This window comes from Ipomoea triloba, chromosome 13, assembly GCF_003576645.1.
Source record: "Ipomoea triloba cultivar NCNSP0323 chromosome 13, ASM357664v1".
In the NCBI taxonomy this organism is placed as follows: Eukaryota; Viridiplantae; Streptophyta; class Magnoliopsida; order Solanales; family Convolvulaceae; genus Ipomoea; species Ipomoea triloba.
Window position 1 is genome coordinate 10248626 of NC_044928.1, and position 23233 is coordinate 10271858.

General features: G+C 38.5%; 2 protein-coding genes, 1 long non-coding RNA gene and 2 other non-coding genes across 6 annotated transcripts; all 5 read right to left on the reverse strand.

Moving 5' to 3' along the window:
* Positions 1-4112: 4112 nt before the first annotated feature.
* LOC116002510 (probable serine/threonine-protein kinase PBL23) lies at positions 4113-13254 on the reverse strand. Its single transcript, XM_031242664.1, has 5 exons — positions 12969-13254; positions 12662-12810; positions 4960-4992; positions 4670-4859; positions 4113-4565 (listed from the first exon to the last, which is right to left on the reverse strand). Exons 1-5 carry the CDS (start codon positions 13090-13092, stop codon positions 4177-4179), a joined length of 885 nt encoding a protein of 294 aa, XP_031098524.1. The 5' UTR covers positions 13093-13254; the 3' UTR covers positions 4113-4176.
* Positions 13255-15723: 2469 nt separating this feature from the next.
* Positions 15724-17715, reverse strand: LOC116001175. Its single transcript, XM_031241063.1, has one exon. It carries the CDS (start codon positions 17662-17664, stop codon positions 15724-15726), a length of 1941 nt encoding a protein of 646 aa, XP_031096923.1. The 5' UTR covers positions 17665-17715.
* A 2777-nt stretch (positions 17716-20492) lies between these two features.
* LOC116001866 lies at positions 20493-22163 on the reverse strand. 2 transcript variants are annotated; one of them, XR_004094316.1, is made up of 3 exons: positions 22075-22163; positions 21352-21439; positions 20493-21082 (listed from the first exon to the last, which is right to left on the reverse strand). It is a non-coding gene; the product is annotated as an uncharacterized LOC116001866 (long non-coding RNA). The 2 variants fall into 2 exon arrangements; XR_004094315.1 differs by lacking the exon at positions 22075-22163 and having other exon boundaries at positions 21352-22068.
* LOC116003220 lies at positions 21552-21635 on the reverse strand. Its single transcript, XR_004094652.1, has one exon. It is a non-coding gene; the product is annotated as a small nucleolar RNA R21 (small nucleolar RNA).
* Positions 21719-21805, reverse strand: LOC116003218. Its single transcript, XR_004094650.1, has one exon. It is a non-coding gene; the product is annotated as a small nucleolar RNA R21 (small nucleolar RNA).
* Positions 22164-23233: the final 1070 nt, after the last annotated feature.

The window sequence follows — 23233 nt, forward strand, 5'->3', positions numbered from 1 at the left end:
TTCGAGTTCGTCTCAACTTATTTGCATCCATAAACTGAAGACTTCAAACTAAAATCAAGAAGAGAATAACTTAACTTTAAAAGTAAGTACTTCAAGTCTTCAACCAAGTTAATAATAAAAAATTATTAAACTTTACCCCTTGAAATTATTTTGTCAGTTTGAAAGTTTGTATAGGATGAATAATTGGTCAAACTAACTTAGCAAAAGGAATGCCAAAATCCAAACATTACAAGTACTTGTTAGTCTTAGAGCATCTCCATCTGTGGAGATTGGGGAGATAATGTCAGTGAGGATCCATGTAAATGATGAAATGAACTGATGTGGTGGTGGGTTATTTGAAAAAATGAACTTCTGCAAAAATGGAGATTATGTCAGAAAGTGGGGTAGGTTGCTCTTCTCTCTCCAGCTGGTTTGCTTCTTTTTTTCTTTTGATTCATTTTTGTCCTGTTTTGTTTCACGCTCTTCTTCTACTTTTATTTTTTTCATTTAATTTGTTTGTATTTGATTGTTTTATTATTTTCATTTCAATTTTTTTTATGAAATATCAAATTTAATATTTTTGAATTAACTTTTAAATGATTTAATTATAATTAAAATTTAAAATGATTAAAATAAAAAAGCAACAACAAAAATTAATTTAAATGTTTGTAATTATCATTTTAATTAAATGTAGGAATGTTTATTTTAATTAATTTTTATAATTATAAATTTATAATTCAAATAAATAAAGAAATAATTAAAATATATGATAGAAAATTGTGGGTCCACAAAAAACTGAGAAAAAACTTTAAACTGATGTGGATAAGAGTTTTTGTGATTGAGTGAGATAGTGGATGATGATGTGGATGTTGGGATTAGAGAAAAAACCCCAACTGATAAAGATGCTCTTATCAACAAAAACTTTGAGGAGTGAATCTTCAAAACAATCAACTTTGAAACCAAACATAGAAATCATTAGTTGCATTACTTGTTAGGTAAAAACCAATGTTAGTTATTTGGCCTTTTACAAAAATACTATCCAAAACACTGCAGAGCTTTTAGTCTTTTTCTCTAACTTCAGCAGGCTCACTACTTTCATGTTTTTCAACATTACTTTCACTCCCTGGAGGCAATGACTTGGCTGCTCCTTCTTCTTCCTGGCCGCCCTTGTAACACCCCGTAAATTCGTTCAAGCCTTTCGATTCATTAATTAATTCCTTGGGCAATTTAATTATTCTAATTGGGCTAATTCTTTCAATTTAATATATATACACTTATATATATATATATTCATGAGCCTAATTTAATTATTCTAATCAAGAGCCCAATTAATTGAATTATTCTTGTAAGGGATTTTTATTCAATTTGGATCCTTACAATAGTTGTAATTAAATATTCCTACAAGCCCAACTTATTGATCTTATATTATATAATGTTCCTAAGACATTTCTATGGGCTTCCTTGATTCTAATTCCTATATTAATTATAAGGGGTGAATTCATTAGCCCAATTTGCTAGTCTTGTATATATATAATTAATTCTTGTAGCCATCATATTATATACTTAAGCCCAACTCATATTAAAGTCTTACACCCTAAATATTGTATGTATTCTTAGTATATAATTTGGAAGATCAAAACCCCTAAAAGCTTTCACTCTTCTTCCTCCCTCTCTATCACTTTACACGCCATTTTTTCCCTTCCCTATTGTCCAAAATTTGATCTCTTTTTTTCCCTACAAGTTTTCAAGCAAAGATTGCTCTTTTATGCTTGTCTAGGAGTGGGTAAGTTCATCTAGCTAAGAATCCATCTTGTATTTTGTGTTTTTGATAGTCTTTTAAGCATATTCTTATAATGTTCTTTTGGGGTTCTTTGGGTAAAAGATGATCAAGGTGAAGGTGGGGCTTTGTGATCTTGCTTAGGGCTTGTTGGAGTTGGAGAAAGCTATTCGAGGTAACCACTATGTCCATCAAAACTATTTTTATTCACTCCTATTCTATATGATGTTCTTGGTGTTGGAAATCCTGAAAATTCCTTGTGATTAGCCTATTTTGTTGAATCTATTTGTTGGATTTCATCTTGATCTTTTGATTAGTGTTGTATGATCATTGATGGTTTGGATTTCCATGTCTTTGGCCTCTAAATTGGATGAAATGTTGGTGTATTGGGTCTGATTTTTTGCTATCTGGAAATACCTTTTTTCGTGTCTGCTTTGCATTCTGGAACTGGGAGTTGGAGTTGACCTTGCGGAGGTCCTCGGCGGCACAATGTAACCCGCCGGGGAGTTCCGCAAGGCCAAGGCGGTTGGGTTGAACGGAGAGTGGTGTTCCGTTGAGGCAGTCCGCCTCCTTCCTGCGGAGGAGTGTGGCGGAGGACGGTGTTCCGTCAGAGTGTTCCGCAAGTACTCTGGGAATCTGCTCTCAGAGGCTGTTTTTGGGATGTTGTTGTCTGTTGTTTCTCCTTTGTTCCTGATTATTGTTGGATTGTTTTGTGGAGTATTTTACCATGTCTTTGGAGTATTTATCCATGCCTCTTGTTGGGTAANAGTTGACCTTGCGGAGGTCCTCGGCGGCACAATGTAACCCGCCGGGGAGTTCCGCAAGGCCAAGGCGGTTGGGTTGAACGGAGAGTGGTGTTCCGTTGAGGCAGTCCGCCTCCTTCCTGCGGAGGAGTGTGGCGGAGGACGGTGTTCCGTCAGAGTGTTCCGCAAGTACTCTGGGAATCTGCTCTCAGAGGCTGTTTTTGGGATGTTGTTGTCTGTTGTTTCTCCTTTTGTTCCTGATTATTGTTGGATTGTTTTGTGGAGTATTTTACCATGTCTTTGGAGTATTTATCCATGCCTCTTGTTGGGTAANGTATTCGGGTTCATTACCCCTGTGATTGGGTTCATTACCCCCGTGATTGGGTCGATGACCCCTGTGATTGGACTTAGGTCCCTGTGATTGGACTACGGTCCCTGTGATTGGGTTCATTACCCCGTGATTGGGTTCATTACCCCCGTGATTGGGTCGATTCACCCCTGTGATTGGACTTCGGTCCCTGTGATTGGGTTTTTACCCCTGTATACTTGGCTCCTGATTTGGGGTTGGGTTCGGTGTGAGGATTGGTGTGAGGTTTGGTGGTTGGTGTTGTGATTTTTCTTTCGGTTCTTTAGTTGTGAGTCCTTGTTTACTCAGTTGATATCCCGTTGTTCTCGATTATGATTGATTGTTCCTTATACTCGTGTTCAGTTGGTATCTTGGTTATGACTCGTTGTTGTCTTATGCTTTCATCGTTGTGCTTTGGCTTTATTCGAATGAGTTTTGGTTATGCTTCGTTCAGCTTATTATTGTTGAGTATCCGTTTTGAACTATCGAACAGTCTGTTGGTGTTTATATTCTATATGGGTGTGTAAACCTATTTACAAGCTTATGTATATCTATATCTCCTTGCGGGTGTGAATGGTGGTTGCTTAGCATTCTTTTGCTAATGGTTCTTTGCGTGTTTTCCAGGTTTGGAGTAGTCTATGCGAGAGCGCGCTAGAGTTTCTCTATCTGAGGATGCGTAGACTTAGTTATGATGTTAGACTTTGAGTTGTTGGGCCTGTGTGCCTTGAGATATTATTATGATATACTCTTGATTAGTCTTTTGGGTATTTTTGGATAATTATGGATTATGTTTGAGGATTTATTCTGGATTATTTATATGACAGCTTAGTTTATCTTTATGTTTAGCCTGTGCATCTAGGCTGTGCTTATACCTAGATGTGGCATGACGCCCTTAAGTTTTAAATTCGCTTCCGCTACGTTTGGTTTTGGTTGAGATAGGCAGCTGTTGTGCTAAGTTTTATCTATCTCAGCCTGTGTGAGGTTGGGGTGTCACAGCCCTCGCCCTCCGCTTTCCTGTTCCCCGACAGGAACTCGAGAGCGGTGACTACATCGCTGATGAATGGCCGCGTGTCTGCCTCCTCTTCTAGACACATTGCTGCAACTGCAAGAGCCTGATACAGTCCCTTTGTTGGGTAGTTCCCTTGCAGCAATGGATCCACCATTAAGTGAAATTTCTGTTTATCTTTGAACAATGGTTGAGCCTGCAGTTCTAGAGTTGAGTACAATAATATGTATTTATAGAGCTGCAGAGATTTCTTGGAGTGTATATATAGTAATGGATGTTGAGCATAAATATAATATAAACATAAATGTGCAGTCCAACTATTAGCTTAGACTTTTAGTTGAGATGGAGCAAGTACCCACAAAACCAAGTTCTGTTCTTCACTTGGTCTAGCGTTATCGATGACTCTTCTCCCAGTGATCATCTCCAAGAACACGACCCCAAAGCTGTAAACGTCAGACTTGGTGGAAAGCTGACCAGTGGAGGCATATTCAGGCGCACAATAGCCATAGGTACCCATGACCCTGGTGGAGACATGCGTTTGATCCCCGGTTGGACCTAGCTTGGTTTTGTCTAGAAGTACATTGGATGCTTTGAAGTCGCGGTAAATTACTGGAGGATTGGCTGTTTCGTGTAGGTATTCAAGCCCTCTTGCTGCTCCCTCGGCTATTTTCATCCTCGTTTTCCAATCTAGATGCGGTTTACCAGGTTTTAGGTCTGAAAACATTAAAAAAACATAAGCTCTATGGTTCAGATATGTTCACTATAGTCCCTGAAAATGAAGGTAAGATTTGGTGTGAAGTGTAGTTGGATTTAAATACCAAGAAGATGATCTTCGAGGCAGCCGTTTTCCAGGAACTCGTATACTAATATGCGCTCTTCGCCATCACAGCAGTATCCAATCAAGTTTACAAGGTTAGGGTGGTGGAGAAGACTCAGCAGTAGAACTTCCACAAGGAACTCCCTATTTCCCTGAAAACCATTTCTGTCAAGCTGTTTGACTGCAATATCCTGAATGACATCAAAATGCATAAAAAAAACAGGTTAATAATGTCCCTGACAATATTTTCAATCTGAAGAGGATTTAAATTGGAAAGGATTATGAGGGTACAATATTTTTGGTTTCTAGGTGGCCTTTGTACACCTTGTTGGAAAAAATGGCAATAAATGGCATTTTAAGTGGCCATTTTGTGGTATAAATATATGTAGGGTCCACATCCGATTTGGGTCGGGTCAAAGTGGATTCGGATTCTTCGTTCTTAGACGAAGAGATCGATATATTATACGCTCAAAATGGATAATGGGTGAATGAGAAATTGGTTCTCAAAGTAGACCCATTGAGATGGAAAGTTGTGGGAAAAGCTTTAAGGAAAAGCATTTGTCCCACATTGGTTTGGGAAGGGGATTTCACCCACTATATATACAAGAGGCTTTTCTAAGCTAATTGACTTGTATGGCATAGAGGCTCTCTCTCGCGCGCAGGGGGGGGAGGTGCAAATCAAATCCCAAAAATGAGTTCGAAAGGCTTGAACTTGTGTGCGCCGGCACCTGCGGTGTCGTCCGGAAAATTGGCGGCCTTACGGGCTAAGTTATGCCGAATTTCCGAGCCGCGGCAAAGCTAAGCTAGGCAGCTGATGTCTCGGCTCTCCTAGGCTGTTCGAGACGCGACGTGATATCTCGAAGGAAGCCGGTCACGCGGTAGGCTGTTCGAGAGCTTAGCAGCTGATGTCTAGGCTGTTCGAGACGCGACGTGATATCTCGAAGGAAGCCGGTCACGCGGTAGGCTGTTCGAGAGCTTAGCAGCTGATGTCTCGGCTCTCCTAGGCTGTTCGAGACGCGACGTGATATCTCGAAGGAAGCCGGTCACGCGGTAGGCTGTTCGAGACGCGACGTGATATCTCGAAGGAAGCCGGTCACGTGTTCGAGACGCGACGTGATATCTCGAAGGAAGCCGGTCACGCGGTAGAGACGCGACGTGATATCTCGAAGGAAGCCGGTCACGCGGTATGGTGTCGTGCGGACCTCTCGAAAGCCTCGTAGTGATCTCCAGTAGCGACGTATCACTTCCACTGTGACCATTCATAAGAATGACCTTTGGCATTAAGGAATTAATGTAATTAATCCTGCCATTATTTCTTATTAATGGACTGTTAGTGGGAAGTAAATTCGTGCTTAATGGAAGGAGGTTACATGCGAGGAATGAATGCCATTATCAATGCTATTTTATCACTTCCTCTACTATATATTTCCAAGTTGAGCAGGAGATTTTACACAAGGAAGAAATCAGTTTTGAACTTCGAAACTCTGCTCCTCCTTCGTTCTAGCCACCTGTGTTCATCCCACGTTCTCCTCCTCCTTCGTTCTAGCCACCTGTGTTCATCCCACGTTCTCGTTCTCCTTCGTTCTAGCCACCTGTGTTCATCCCACGTTCTCGTTTGCCGGATCCAAGTTTGTGTGCTCAAACGGCGGATCGTAGTACGTTTTATCCTGGGAAACCTAGACCGCAACGCTCCAGCACCTTGGGAGGCGGTAAATAAGGTTTTAAGGACAGAGGCAACTCGACTCGTACTTACAACTACCCCAAAAGTCCGTTCTCCCCGTCCCTTGTATTCCAGGTTTTTTGAACCTTTGTTGTAGGTTTAAATTCTTGGAATTTTGTAATATTTCTTGTAATATTTGTTTTAGTGAATTTTCTATTTTCGTCCATTTTCTTGGGTATTTCGAGAATTGTTTCCCAACAATCTTAAAACCTTATTTATTTTTTTCTAATCTCGAATACCACGGAGAAATGGAAAATCCAGCTCTCTCTTTGTTTGCTAACGGAGATGAGAACGGTAATGTTGTTACGAACAACAATGGAGGGAACGGCAACGTTGTTGCACATTCCCAAACACCGGTGAATGTTGGTTCACGGAACGGTGTAGGCATCACGGATAATGTTCCTACGATGCAGGTACCTCCGGTACCAAATGGATCGGCTAATAGCCATGGAGGATCCAGTGGTGTGATTACCACATGGTCTGAGGACTGTGGTAGTGTGACCAATGACTTCGATCATAATCGAGGGAAGGCTAAGCGAAAGCTTAAACCTGAACTAGTTTATGTGAGGAAGGTGAAAGGTCACTACGATGCGAACCGTCATCCTGGGGAAAAAGTTGAAGACAACTTTGCTAGGATTAATGGATACGGTGGATGGTTGGACGAGTGAAGGTCACAACCGGGATTTCGATGTGCTATGATGAGACCACCCCGAGGGAGTGAACTGCTGAACAAATGGAACAAAGCACACGGTGTGATGGACTACTACGAGATAGAGATTAGGAAGTTTTATTTCCATTGTAATCTCCTATCTTGTTGAATTTATTCGAATAAATTAGTAGTAGTATCCATGTAATATTTTTATTGCTTTAAAAATATGTATGTTCCATTGAGAAGTATTGAATCACGATATACATGCATGTTATTTTATGAAATAATTTTGATGTATGATTCGATATGTTATATGCTTTGTGCATATGGAGCATTTGTTTGAGAAATGCTAATGACCAACAAAAATGTAACTTGTGTGTTGCATGGTTGAAATCACGTAATGAACCTCGGTTCTAGATTTCATGGGAAAATCAATTGTCAAAATTGAAATAACCTTATAATCGTGAGCACTTCGGCTCAATCGTTTCGAATATTTTTTTTATATTCTTAATGCGATTATAATGGTTTGATTCAACTAGTTGAAATTTTGGTTGATTTGATCTCGTTAATTGTGTTATAATTAACTTGATCAGAAATTCCTAATTTTACTAGTGTGAAATTAATTTGAGACAAATGATGAAATGTTGGGTCAATAATCTGTTGAATTGAGCTTAAAGTGCTAATGTTGTAGTACTAACGGAAATGCTCAATTTCGTTGCTATTTATTTAGCAATTCGGTACACTGTAGTATCTATTTACATTTGGTTAAAGCTTAATCGCTTAACGGAAAATGTATTTACTACTGGATAAGTGGGTTTGATACACCGCTAACGTACCAACATAATAGTGTTTCGTACACTAACGGACTAGTGTATTATTAGCACTTTAAGGGCTAATTGAGTTCACTAGGAAAGTGCACTATGGCACTAACGTCTAAACGGCTTGTTTAATGCCAAAATTAATCCATTAGTTAAGGCACGAATGGTAGTGCTTAATGGGATTAAAGATGGAATTAAAGCTAGTGGGCGTTGAAATGGTTGTCACAATCATTTGAGATGGAAGCATATGGAAGAATGTTAGTCTTCCGAGAAGAGGTAATTCGATCACCTCTCGTGGGGTTTAACCGCACCTTGCAAAAGGTTGCTAACCCCTCCACCTCTCGTGATCGTAAGGGGCAGTTTGGTACTGCCTATACCTTGCGGGAAGAGGTTGTTTGTTACTTTCAGGACCGCTGTAGCGGTATGTTATTCTTTATAAGAATAAAGGTGGAAACCAAATTAATTGTTGAATTAATGCGGTTAGAAGCGATCGATGTGGTGAACAAGAAACACCTTCGGGTGATCTCTATGTTGTTATTATACTTGAGAATATAATGTGGATTCACCTCAATCGAACGATGCTACCGAACACGATTATCAATACGTTGATATGTTCGGGCCTACCACAAGGTTGTGGGTCTGAGGCAATTGGTTTTTTGGACAAGCAAAAACCTTATACGAAGGTTCCCTACAAAGTAACTCGATAAGGTTCCTTACGAGTGTGGATAGGTTCGAGCTATCCTGTTGATACTTGAAATGTGGGGGCGGCTTGCCAAAAGTGTTTGTTCTTAGTACTCAAAGTCCACGTCTCGGACGTACGTAAGAATATAACAAATCAGAAATTCATCGTTCGTTGAAGATGTTTTCTGTGAAGGTCAATTGAAGGACCTAAAACCCGAACTCATAGCTAGACGCAGCTAATGAGTAATGATTTGGAAAATCCGGTAATCCAAATTTTCTGACTTACATATTAGAATGTGCTGAGCACAATCTAACTTGTTAACTAGAAAATATAATGGATTTGGTAAGGATTGGAAAATCATGTGGTTCGATTTTCTGACATACTTGTTAGAATGCGATATGCATAGTCTAACTTGTTTACTAGAAATTGGATCGGTTTTCTAACACGGCTCGTTAGAAAATAAAGCCTCGAATGGATGTAGAAATTGTGTTTTCTACGGATGTCCATGAGAAGTAATTTAAGTTTACCTCTCGTGATTGGACAAAGTCACCTCTCGTGACCGGCTAAGCTATTCAGGGAATAATTCTGAACTTTACGGAATTAACTTTAAGTTAAATCCAATACAAATTCTAAGAATTAATCTCCTGATTAGTGATGGGTTGGTTCGAAGGGTGCAATTTGGTTTTGTACCAAAAGGAGGCTATAATGTGAAGTAGATTCTGTGTTAGAGAATCATGCTTCGGAACTGGTTGCTCTTCCTCCAGGTTGTAAAACCTTTGGATCCTAGGTGGATCATCGGGTTGGAAGATAAAATCGGTTAATTTCATTGAAGTATAAGGACAGGCCAGTAATTGAAGATTACTTGTGAGTGCCTTGATTACTTTAATGAGTATTCTCTCGTGTGAGAATAATAATCCATAAGGATGACACTTACATTAACCACTGCGTGGGATTTGGAAGTTCATCAAATGGATGAACCACTATCCTTATAGACAAGGAACGGCCTAAGGGCTCTGTTGGTTCCTCGCTATGAAAGAAAGTGTGTAACTTGGAAAAATCCTTGTATGGTAAAAACGATAAGCCTGAAATATTGGCACGTGATGTTTTGATCATACAATGATAAACCAACGAGTTTAGTATAAACAAAGTGACAAAAAGTCTATGTATGGCATACAATAGACGATGGCGTTACTATATGTTTATACACGATAAACTCATCGTGGGTAGAAACGATCGAGTGATCAAGTCTACCAGGATCATGTTGAATTGGAAATTTGACGTGAAAGATATGAATTAGCAGATTTAAATCTTCGGGATTAAAATCATGAGAAGACCTGATGGTCTCCTGTGAAGCCAATCTCATTGTGTTGATTAATTCCTTGCAAAAGGATGATAATCAAGTGGCTTGGACAACGTTAGATACTAACTATCCAAAAATCTTAAAGATTGTACTTCTCGATGAGAATACACTCCGATTATTGGTCAGTTCAATTGTATCTAAGTGTTGTATTTGGCCAAATATTGCCTTGCGGTTTATAAACTCTGTAGTGATACGAGTAACCCTAGTGCTACGCACTAGAAGGCAATAGTGGAAAATTATGAGATACCTATGGTACTTATAATTTTGGACTGCACTACGTGTGATATCCCGCCATACTTGGAAAGTATAGCACCTTAACCGGATATCAAAAGGACGTTAAGTCCATAAGTGGCTACATGGTTGATGTGAGCCGGGATAGTCAGTCAAAAGTGGAAATTCTCGTGATAACTAGATCCTTATTGGAGTCTATGTTGAAAAACCTTAGGACACATGTGTCTCGAGAGGTTGAATGGTAATGCCATTCGTGTTGAGAATGTCCCGAGTTGGAAAAACTCATACCTCCAATGTTATTGTTTTGCGATAGTCAATCCAAAAATTGGTTGAGTATGGAGTTGTATGGTAGTCTAGACTTATGAGTCGTAGACATAATACCATTAAACAATTTCTCGCAACGGGAGTTGTCTCTGTTGATTATAAGGCCAGAGGACAACGTAGCGGCCGCTAACCTAAAGGGTAACCTTTGGTTGTTGAGAAATTGATACGAGGAATGGGTCCAAAGCCCTTGGTAATATAAATTCCATAATGGATACCCAACCTAGCTGGCACCTAGGTTCAATGGGACAACTAAATTATGGAATGAGCGCGTCACTGTGGGAGTCCCCGACCCCTACCACTCCTCGTTAAAACAGTGACTCCCGATTGAGGCTAGCACACTAGTGCTTTAATGATTCGATTGTTGAATTGATTTGTGCTAAGTGCGCAAAGTCAATTAACATGTGTTGAGTTGCGGGAAACTCGAGAAAGAATCACCTATGTGAGAGAGAAGTGTGGGTCGCTTCAAAGGAGAATTGAACTGGGCTCAATTCTTTAGAAACTCTTGCAGAACCAGGCAGGTGTCCCACGACCAAAATGGGCACAGTCATGAGAACAGGACGTGGTTGGAAGGTTCCTGTGTGAGATTTGTCAATGTCTACACAAACGGCAGTCGGTTCAAAGACATCGCGTTCTACCGTACAGCCAGTAGGGTATATAGATCTCACAAGGCAAGGTTCAAAGGGTTAAACCTACCTCTGCTATGCAGGAATCAAACGTTGAACACATTTGTTTCCATTTTCCAAAATTATCCCGAAAACAATTTTCATTCATGTGGGGGATTGTTGGAAAAAATGGCAATAAATGGCATTTTAAGTGGCCATTTTGTGGTATAAATATATGTAGGGTCCACATCCGATTTGGGTCGGGTCAAAGTGGATTCGGATTCTTCGTTCTTAGACGAAGAGATCGATATATTATACGCTCAAAATGGATAATGGGTGAATGAGAAATTGGTTCTCAAAGTAGACCCATTGAGATGGAAAATTGTGGGAAAAGCTTTAAGGAAAAGCATTTGTCCCACATTGGTTTGGGAAGGGGATTTCACCCACTATATATACAAGAGGCTTTTCTAAGCTAATTGACTTGTATGGCATAGAGGCTCTCTCTCGCGCGCAGGGGGGGTGCAAATCAAATCCCAAAAATGAGTTCGAAAGGCTTGAACTTGTGTGCGCCGGCACCTGTGCCGTCCGGAAAATTGGCGGCCTTACGGGCTAAGTTATGCCGAATTTCTGAACAGTTTTCCATCTCGGGGCCGCGGCAAAGCTAGGCAGCTGATGTCTCGGCTCTCCTAGGCTGTTCGAGACGCGACGTGATATCTCGAAGGAAGCCGGTCACGCGGTATGGTGTCGTGCGGACCTCTCAAAAGCTGATGCTTCGAACCTCTCTCACGAGCTGTTCGAGACGCGACGTGATATCTCGAAGGGGGGTGTCGTGCGGACCTCTCGAAAGCTGATGCTTCGAACCTCTCTCACGAGCGATGTCTCGTGGCTTCCAGGGTAACTCGTAGTGATCTCCAGTAGCGAAGTATCACTTCCACTGTGACCGTTCATAAGAATGACCTTTGGCATTAAGGAATTAATGTAATTAATCCTGCCATTATTTCTTATTTGGCATTAAGGAATTAATGTAATTAATCCTGCCATTATTTCTTATTAATGGACTGTTAGTGGGAAGTAAATTCGTGCTTAATGAATGGACTGTTAGTGGGAAGTAAATTCGTGCTTAATGGAAGGAGGTTACATGTGAGGAATGAATGCCATTATCAATGCTATTTTATCACTTCCTCTACTATATATTTCCAGGTTGAGCAGGAGATTTTACACAAGGAAGAAATCAGTTTTGAACTTCGAAACTCTGCTCCTCCTTCGTTCTAGCCACCTGTGTTCATCCCACGTTCTCGTTCGCCGGATCCAAGTTTGTGTGCTCAAACGGCGGATCGTAGTACGTTTTATCCTGGGAAACCTAGACCGCAACGCTCCAGCACCTCGGGAGGCGGTAAATAAGGTTTTAAGGACAGAGGCAACTCGACTCGTACTTACAACTACCCCAAAAGTCCGTTCTCCCCGTCCCTTGTATTCCAGGTTTTTTGAACCTTTGTTGTAGGTTTAAATTCTTGGAATTTTGTAATATTTCTTGTAATATTTGTTTTAGTGGATTTTCTATTTTCGTCCATTTTCTTGGGTATTTCGAGAATTGTTTCCCAACACACCTTGCCAAAACCTCCTTCACCAAGCAAGAAATCAGGGTTAAACTTTTGGGTTGTGTCATTCAATTCCTGGAATGTAAAAGCCTGGGCTGAAATATTCCCTTTTCCAAATTTTCCTACTTCTTCAGCTATATACTTTCTCCTGTTGCTATCTGCATTGCCATTCAAATCCATTCGTGCAAAATAAGCCAGTCCAATTCGTTTCATATATCACATAAAAGAATGGCTTTAATTGGCATTACAGAAATGATGCTTTTCTTGCATTTCATAACAAGTTTCTGTTGATAATGAGATGAAGAGATGTAATTACCAGATTTTAAAGAAATATTGGCAAATGAAGTCAGGGTCATGCCTCTGAAATCATGAATGCTGCCCTCTCTCAACGCTTTATCGGTTGGGTCCTCTCCCGTGCAATAAGAGAAGCAATCCAACATTTTCAGTACTCTCCCAGATGCAGCATTGGCCAAAACATGTGTTTTTAATCCTGGGAATGCTCAGTAGATGTCCTTATTTCTGGAAATCCACTCATGCAATAAGAACATCATTACAACCTCGGATTCCTATCAAGACACATCAATACCTCTGAAACATTCTAGTTTTTGTTTTTTCTAGTATTCCAGGATTTGGAAGCAAATGAAAATGTTTCCATAATATCTGTTTTGCTTCCTCTCCCTCCTCACATAGAATTTCTGTATGGACTTTTGACATTGTCAATTTTTCTTCTTTTTTTTCTTTTTTTTTTCTTTTTCTTCCCAAAAAAATAAGGAGAATAAAAAAACATTGTTTAGCCAGTGAAAATAGGAATTCTATCATGGTCCAAATGTACAATCCTGTATGCTACATAAATAGGGGTCCAGCAGATTCTGTGGATCACCCCATATTTCCCTTTCCTACACACATCTTTCTATATTATGCTTTATGCAATGAAGGAGCCTTCCATTCAATATGTTTGGAGCCAAAGAAAATATTTCATTTCTGTCATTGCTCTATGCAGAATCAAATTAATTTTTTTTTTCTCAAGAAAAATTAAAACAGAAGGGTAGCCTCAATACCAACTGACAGGTTCTTGATTTGCCTCAGTTTCATCAAATGCAATTATGGCCAATGGACATAGATGATCAGTTTTTCACTAGAACCACAAGCCCTCTTTCCACAAATTACAGCTAAATGCAGAATACATATCACAGAAGATCAGAAAACCCAACTACTCAGTACTCCTCACAAATTACTCTTTTTAAAAAAAAAAATAACTAGAGCAACCTGCAGCTATTACCCGTGGGTATTCAATGGGTAAACCTCGCCTTGTAATCATGGTTGCAGTAGGCGCTAGCTTAGGCGGTCTAAGCGACGACTTATAAAAACAAAAAAATAGTGCACGCGTGTGGTGTATGTTATATATATATATAGAGAGAGAGAGAGAGGAGGGTTCCTATGAGATCACCTATATGTGAGATTGTGAGATCAAATCTTGTGCATCAATTTAATAAATTTTAATGGTCTAGATTGATTGACACACCCACTCCGTTTACACACATTTAATCACCGTTTGCACACACTTCAACTTGGAATCTTAATCAATCTAGACCATTAAAATATTGTGAGATCAAATCTTGTACATCAATCTAAAATTTTTTAATAGTCTAGATTGATTGACGCACTCATTCCGTTCGCACACACTTAATCACCGTTTGCACACACTTCAACTTGGACCACATTAGGTGCAATTGAAAGTCGAGTTACTAAATTGAGAAAAAGCCATAATCGAAGGACCATTTTGGGACTCTATATATAAATATAATAAAACAATTAATAAGGCTGACTTGCTCGAGTTAACTCAGCTAACTCTGCCGAGTTGAGCGAGTTAACTCGGCCGAGTCGGCCGCCAACTCAGCCTAGTCGGCCGAGTTAAGTGCTAGGCAGCCGCCTAGGGAGCAATTCGCTTCGGCCTAGGGGCGCCTAGGCGGCCTATTTTTGCAATAGTGCTTGTAACCCTAGCTGGCAAAGTACCATGGGGAGGTAAATCAGCCTAGAATGTTCATAATTGATCGGCTCAAACCAAGAAAGTCGTTCCTGGTAAGAGTTGAACTTGTAATCTTGTAGTTACCAAGTTATCCACAAATTACTTTTTTTGTCCTTACATTTTGTTGAGTTTGTCTCATATAGGTATTAAGAATATGAGTCTTTCTCATATAAGAAATGAAATATGAGTGGGGTTAAACCAATTGTATAGGGATTAGATGCCTATAAATACATGTGTAGTAAGTATCACAATCCTTGTCTTCTTTACTTTCTGTCATTATTATTGTTTCTTGTTCTTGTTAATCTCAACACATTTAAAGGATTGTTGAAAGAAAAATATAACACAATACATTACAATTGAAAGTATAATCAAATTAAAAGTTAATGACTAAATATGAAACTTGCCAACTACTATGTAGTGTGATGACACATGTTACCATTTCAACTGGGTGGTCAAGGATTGAATCAGGATGGTGAGAACATTGAGAAAGTATAAAACAAATACACTACCTTGTAAAGAATCATTAGTGTTTCAAAAATTTTTTGAAAGTAGTAGCATACTAAAAGTGAAGTTAACTTTTAATGGAGGAGCAATGGAGAAGAAAGGGAAATGAAGACATCAGCTTCTTGACTGTTGAGCAGCTTGGTAACTAACCACATTATAGTAAACATAAACCACAGGATTCCTGAATTGGGCAGGACAATCATGAATATATAGCATTTATCATTTTGTAATATTTGGAATTGGACAACTGGATGGCCACCACTAATGAATAATTTAATTTTCACCAATCTCTCACCTTCTGCTTAAGAGAAAAACATTGATTTTTTCAGAAAATAATACTTTGTTCACTAACTTTGTAACATCTTCACTAGTATGTATTAGAAATTTTAAGCAAAAAGGGAAGAATAAGCATCAAGTTTATACTATCACTATTGACCATTCATACCCACACTCACTATTTGAGTGCTAGAATGAGAAGAGAAAGTATAGTTAGAAGCACCATTGCTTCAATATGAGTTTCAGATCCGATTGTCACTAATTATTAGCTATGTTTGTTTTTTAGCCAAGCTATTGACTTCTCAAGCCTGGAAATTCTAGCTTCAATTTCATCTGGTCCTGGAATCTTACTTCCATATAGGCAATCCCTTTGCTTTTCTTTTGTCAATCTCAAGTCTTCCATTTCTGCCTCTGCAGATTCATGGTGTTTATCAACAGCTACTAATCTGGGCCTTGGAGGAAACCCAGGAGGACCTTCAGAAGATAGCAAGTTCTCCTTATTTCTTTTCTGTATTTTACTATCCTGCAATACCTCAGAAGAGTTATCATTGTCATTTGGAAATGCATGATCATCATACTCCACTTTTACGGGATAATGCTCGAGATGAAATCCAACATGCCCATCAAAACAAGATGAAATTTTGTCATTGGCATTGTGCTCATTCCCTTCTAAAACATTGGTTTTGGGAGGAAAACCTGGTGGAACATCAAGCCCATTTTCTAGTTTCTCATTAATAACATTACTGTTCTTTTGTTTGGAGTTTTTCAGACATCTCTTTGCTTCCCTTGGACTTCTTCTACCTTGCAACATGCCCTGATTAGCATCAAATGGAAGCAACAACACAGATTTCCTCCACCATTCCAAATACCTTGCTGTTACATCAGATTCCAGCAATCTAGGTGGGAGATTCACCATCCCAATTGGCCTGCTATATTCACACCAAGCAACTTCACCGGATTTATTCGAACGAGGGATCCATTCGGGAATGTCTTGATCAAACCCAAACTGCATAGCTACCCGGTTAGGGCGATATGGTTCATTGCAATCTACCCCAACAAGTTGAGACACCCTTAAGCAGTACATAAAAGACTTGAGTTCTTCACTCAAATCCTCCCCAACCTGTTCTTTTGCCTTGTAGAACTTGGGGATTTTCCAATTATCTACTGCCAATACATATGGCCTCCATAGAAATGTCTCTGCAGCAGAGTCAATACTTGTCCTCACATTCATACTCTTACTAAAATCTTTTAGATTATGCCATCTAGCTAATCTCACCTCTCCTGGTTCTATGCAATTTGGAGGAGGCCTCAATGGAATTATCCTCTCCCAACCCCAAATTTGCACAAACTGCAAGGGTGCCCCAAGTGTGAGTGCAAAAACATCACACTCACAATTTTCCCCAGATGAAGAAATCATTTCCATAGTTTCTCTCAATAAACTCATATCCCTATATATGCTACACAGAACAGGTGGAGCAAGTGCAATCCTGATCCCTCGAGCTAGGCGAACCGCGACAGGGAAAACATCTTTGTCAATCTTGTCAAGATTATTCCCCGGAAAAACAAACCTGGACAGCCAGAGTGATAGGAACGCCTCGTGCTCGATATCACTCCCGCTGTCCATGAAAAGTTTCAGCCATTTAGCATGATTATCTAGCTTCAATCTTTCCAAATCGTGCCGTGATCTTTCAAGGCTGTTTTGGGTTTCTTTCAAGTCAGGTTCTTGGAGAGTGAATAATGTTACAGGGCCGCCCAAAATAGAGAAGCCTCCCAGAACCATTATGTCTTCTAGAGTGATAGTGGCTTCTCCCCAGGCGAACACGAAGGTGTTCGTCTGGGAACACCATCTCTCCGCTAGCCCCAAAACCAGTTTTTCATTTCTGTGGATTTTATACACAGAACCCATGATGGCTTCATCGATCCCAGCTGATCTCCACACAGAGAGGTGTTTGGCACGCATGGAAGTGACCCATTTCCTCCACAAATTTGGCGGGCCCCTCCATCCACAGAATGACAGCTCAAGAGGCCACTCTGCTTCGGAGGAGAATGGCAAGGAAGGGAGCTTTGGCCTCTGGCCGTCAATGGCGAAAGCTGTGGGTTTTAGAAACCGGGCAGGTCTGAAGATTGGCGAACCGCCTGTGGGTGATACCATTAACTCCTCTCTCTCCTCAAAGATGGAGTCTTTGGATGACCCTTCCTCCTCCATTGTTTGCTGTTTCAGGGTAGCTAGCTCTGCTGATTCTTGGGCACCACGTTTCCCTTACTAGAAATAGATACATGTACTATGTAACCCACTTTTCCTTTTACTCCATGAAGGCGGTGTGCTAGCTTGATTAAGACAAAGTGGTGGTTAGACCATATTTATCCTTGCAATTTGTGGCATTATATTGCAATAGAATATGATTGGCTAAGTGGAATTTTATATTCCTGGTTATTAACAGATATTACATTTTAACTCTATTAAAAAAAATTTTATTCACATAGTTTCTTCAAGTTTTCAAAATAAGAAAGGATTACAAATATTATTTATGTGTAACTTCAAGAGTTGATCTACCTAAATAGATAAATTAAATTAGGGTGTGTTTGATTGACATGTTTAGGGGTATTAAAGTGATTGTTATTGTTTGGTTGATAGGTTTTAGAATATTATTATGAGTTTGGAATACTCATTAATTGAAAAACTCATACCCTTATTAAATAAGGGTTTCATTTCATTTCCTCATTTCTTCTCCAACTATTAACAATCATTTTCATCCCACCCTACTACCGAACATGCAAAATACTTTCACCAAAACTCATTACCCTTACCAAGTATTTGATACTCATACCGATTCTAATTCTCATGTGCAAACCAAACACATTCTTAGTTATAACTTCTTACATGAACCTGCTTTCGGTATGAATTATTGAATGAATGTACTGCAACATTAATTCATTAAGTTTGCACCTGTTAGCGAGCTTATATATAAAAGTTCAAATTCATGTGAGTTAAAATATATATGAAATGGGTACAAATATCATTTTAATTAATTCGAGACAAATTTAAGTAATTATAGAATTAATTGAAAAATCCGTTACATCTCTACTTTATACTCTCATCATTTTCATTAAATTGCACCACGACCTATGAAGGACTAGTGGATTACATTTCTTTTTCATTTTCGGTCTTTTGTTCTTGAGTTTACTACATGAACTTTTAAATTTTACTCTCTAAATTTCTCTCTAACATAGTGGCGTTGATAAACTATTTTTTTCATATAAATTTTATAAATACCTACATCAAAATTATTTGTGGAGTAAAAATTAAGAATAAACTATAAGAATATACATAATATTTTCATTTGTTTTCTTTTCTCAAGGAATTTTGAATCAGCCATGGTAAGCCGATTGCCGTACATCGTACATTCGTACCAATCCGAACTTTTCTGTTTTATCGGCACACAAATAATATGTCCATCATTATATTCTATACCAGGTAGGTAAAAGAAAATGAAAATCATGTTACTGTATTAAAAATTAATTTATAAAAAAGTGTCAAATAGTTACGGAGTATTTTAATTAATTAAATAAATAATACGGAGTGTAATTGATCATTGAACTTTAAAAAATTATAATTAAATTATCAAACATTATAAAAATTTGGTGGTTAACATTTATAATGTAACCATTTCACTCAAAGTAATAATTGCTGAGTGTTGGGAAGAAAATTTTACTTCATGTGACAATGGAAATCACAAGAACGATACAATACACTTATACAAGATAATACATAATAGTCTAAAAATAAATATAAACACATGAGAAACACGATTTACGTGAAAAACTCCAAATAAAAAAAAAATCACAGAACCACCAATAACAAAGTTTTCAATATAACAAATCTCGAGTATAAAGATTCAGACTGTCACATGAACTATACATCCATAAATCATTAATACATCACATGCTAAAAGGAATAATATCTTGTACGAAAATACTCAAAAGATATATGAAATAAATATAAGCTGACCTTTAAAATTTTTTATGAAGAAATAAATATAAGCTGAGCTTTAAAATTTTTGATGAAGATCACTCGCAGCAATACCAAAAGATGAGGGAGAAAGAAAATGGATGGATTCCTCCTTCCTTCTGCCGAAAATGAGAGTGAAGATAAGAAAAAAAATTGTTTTTCATTTCTGCACTTGCTGCCGAAGTGGAGAATGAAAACAAAAATAAAATGTTTTCCCTTCTTTACTATCGAATGAGTATTGCCTACTTCTCTCCAATTATTGTTCACTTTTTCCTGTTCACAGTTCTGAGAAGCCACTAGCTTCCTCAAGAATTTTTTATTTTTATTTTCTGGTGGAAAGAGCTTCCTCAAGAAGCTAACTAACAAATCAGCATAAACGAAAGATGGATTTTGTCCAAATTGGACTATTTACCGAAGTCCAACCCAACACTACTTTCAATTTGAGTCAATGATTGACATGAAAATAATTAAAGGGATAAAAAAGTAATTTTATAATCAATCCCAAATTTTCTCCTTCATTTCTCTTTCTATTCACTTCCACAGTTCCACTACATCTTTCTAATCACTTCCACAGTTCCACTACGTCGTATCATTCAGGTTTTTAACAAAGATGAGAAGTTTTCATGATTTTCAGGTTTTTAACAAAGATGAGAAGTTTTCATGATTTTCAGGTTTTTAACAAAAATGAGAAGTTTTCATGATTTTAGATGAAAATAGGAAGATTTTAAAACTTAAACAAACAAAAAAAAATTAATTAATTTCTCATATACATGTGAGCAAGCGCTAGTTAGGAACGCATAGCCCATGTGTTTCATACTTTACACTATACAGATACCTACCAGCATTGTTGGAGTAAGTTTTGTGGTACATCTCAGGACTAGAACCCAAATCTAGATTTGAAAATATGAGCAAATCAAGGCAACGAAACTGATAAATCAAACTTATCTTCATAATCCAGAGTAAGTGAACAGAAAGAACACGATGCTTGAAAAGACAAATAAATCACTCAGAACCAAGCTCTCATCAACACTCAACAGTGTATCAGTCCACTTCTATGAAAGAAATAAAGAACATACACACGAGTCAACTTAGCAAATTATACATGATACAAACAAACCAATAAAATTTGCTGATATAAGCTGCAAAAAGAGCAAATTATTGATGAGAACTGTGTTTCTGTATTCACATCAATAGATTACAGATGATAGATAAATATATAAACAACTCATAATAGAATTACACTACTCCTAAAATTATAAAGTCCTAACACTCCCACTCAGCGAAGGTTCACAGGACACAATCTGAAGCTTGTCACGAAGAAAAGCAAACCTTGGAGCAGGCATCGGTTTATTGAAGATATCAGCCAACGAATCCTTAGTGGGAATGAATCTAACCTGAAGCTCACCAGAAGTAACCTTGTCAATAGTCAATCTCAACATGCTTAGTCCTGGCATGAAATACAAAATTGGAACACATGTAAGTCGCCCCCCAAATTGTCACCACAGCCTCGGAGGAGCAGATAAAGAAACACCTGAACCCACGCAACAGAGATACAACCCAAGTCACTTCAGCATACACATCAGCCAATGCCTTGTACCAAATGAGAACTGTATTTCTGTATTCACATCAATAGAATATACAATATAGATAAATATATACAGAAGACTACTCATAATAGAATTACACAACAAATAAAACTATAGAGTGCTAACATTATTAAACTTCATTGTAGACTAATTAATTTCAATGACCAGCCCTTCAAAAAGTTCAGCATAATCTTTCTTCCCAAAAGGTTGAATCCCTAGCCCGAGGACCCTCCGGCCTGGGAATATGTAATTTATGATAACCTAACTGAACACAAAAGTATGCTAGGTATTTACTTACTGCACACAAAGAGTATCTCACTTTGTGAGGTTGCTCTCAAACTACAGCTAGTGAAACTCAATTCTTGGCCTTTCTTCCAAACTTCACCCTGACAAAGCTTCTCAAAGTTCAGCACAATCTTTTCAAGAAGAAATGGAGCAATAACCGGAACAGGAATCATAAAATGGCAGAATTCATAGTAGCAATTTTATAGAAAAACACATCCCTCAGTACTTCATTTCTCATCAAGAATAATCAGGCTACTTTTAACGTCAAAATGTACTGAGAAATTCATCATAGGGATGAAAGGAAACAAATGGCTAAACGAATTCTTCAAAAACACATAACTACATTTAAGCGTTTCTGAATGAAAAGAAGAACTAAAACTAACCCCTCAGAACTTAAATTTATCCTCAATGCATAACATTCAGTCCACTACTTTTAACATTGATTGAAAACATTCTTCATAGGGGCGGAAAGTGACTAGAAAATCAGATTTCGGATCCATAATATAACCAAAGAAATCAACTTCTAAAGCACGAGAAACAAATTGATTCAGAGTATAATAATCCTCATTAACCAAATCTATTCTAGAAATGACTAAACGAGAGCACAAACAAACAGAAAAATAGAAGATTGGAGCAAATGGAGAGCAGCTTTATGGAATAAAGCGAAACGATGTGCATATATAGCATTATAGCAAGGCACCGGTTAATCAATGAAGAGAGTGGCCGACGGCGTTACCCGTAGTGATGGGTGTGTTAGGGTTTGAAGCTTAACTACCGAAAGCACGGACAAAGTTAAGGAACCACCCCTTTAAGTCTAGTAAGTTTTAGTTTTATTGTTATATTTTATTTTGGGTAGAATAGTTGTAAGTTTGATTGTTGATTATATGCTTATGTGAGTATTTTTATTCTTAAATTTTATATATGTGTGGATGATGATGATGGATGGTAGAAGGAAAAAGTTTGGACAATTTAACGTTTAGAGGAAGTTGAGAAAATAAGCTTTAACGGTATGTTTTTATGTCCATCTAAAATATTTTGCCTCGTAGAAATTGTACATCAATTTTGTTTTAGATTAATGTCTTTTAAGAGACATATGGAATAGAAAAAAAAAACTTATTCTATGGAAATCAGCCTATGATTATTTGAGATGAACAACTTATTATTTTGTTGCTATATACTTATATATATATATATATATATATATGTATGAATTTTTGTGTTCATAAGTATGAGTATATGTATATTTTTTTTTTGTTTAACAAAAGAGGGGGATACCCAAGATAGACGGACCAGACCAGGTGACCATAGCCCCAGACACGGGCACTCGACGAAGGGAACTCACTCCCATGCGGTCTTCATAAATTATGGTTGCAATCGCATCCGGTGCATCACTTAGATCAGTAAAATTCCTCGGGCTCACTAGGGCCAGTTTCGCAAGGGCGTCGGCGATCCTGTTTTGTTCGCGAAACACATGACATAAATCCAAGGATTGAAAATTCACCATTTCCTCGCGACACCGCTCAAGAAGGTTGGTGAGACCGCCTGTCGAAAATCCAGAATGATTCAGAAGCTCGATCACTGTTCGAGAGTCACTCTCCACAATTAAGTTTTGATAACCTCGATTTAGCGCGAAGCGTAGTCCATGCCATACAGCCCAGGCCTCAACTTCTTCGACGGAGCATATGCCAATATTCGCAACAAAACCTCCCAGCCAGTTGCCATCATGATCCCGGATTACGCCTCCACAGCCAGCCTTTACTTCGTGAGCAGACCAGCTGCCGTCGACATTTAGTTTCACGTAGCCTATGGTTGGTTTAGTCCACGACACCTGACTGGCAGCAGACCGATTCGCAGACAGGCCCTGAACCCCAACCTTCACGAACGCAGACTTAATC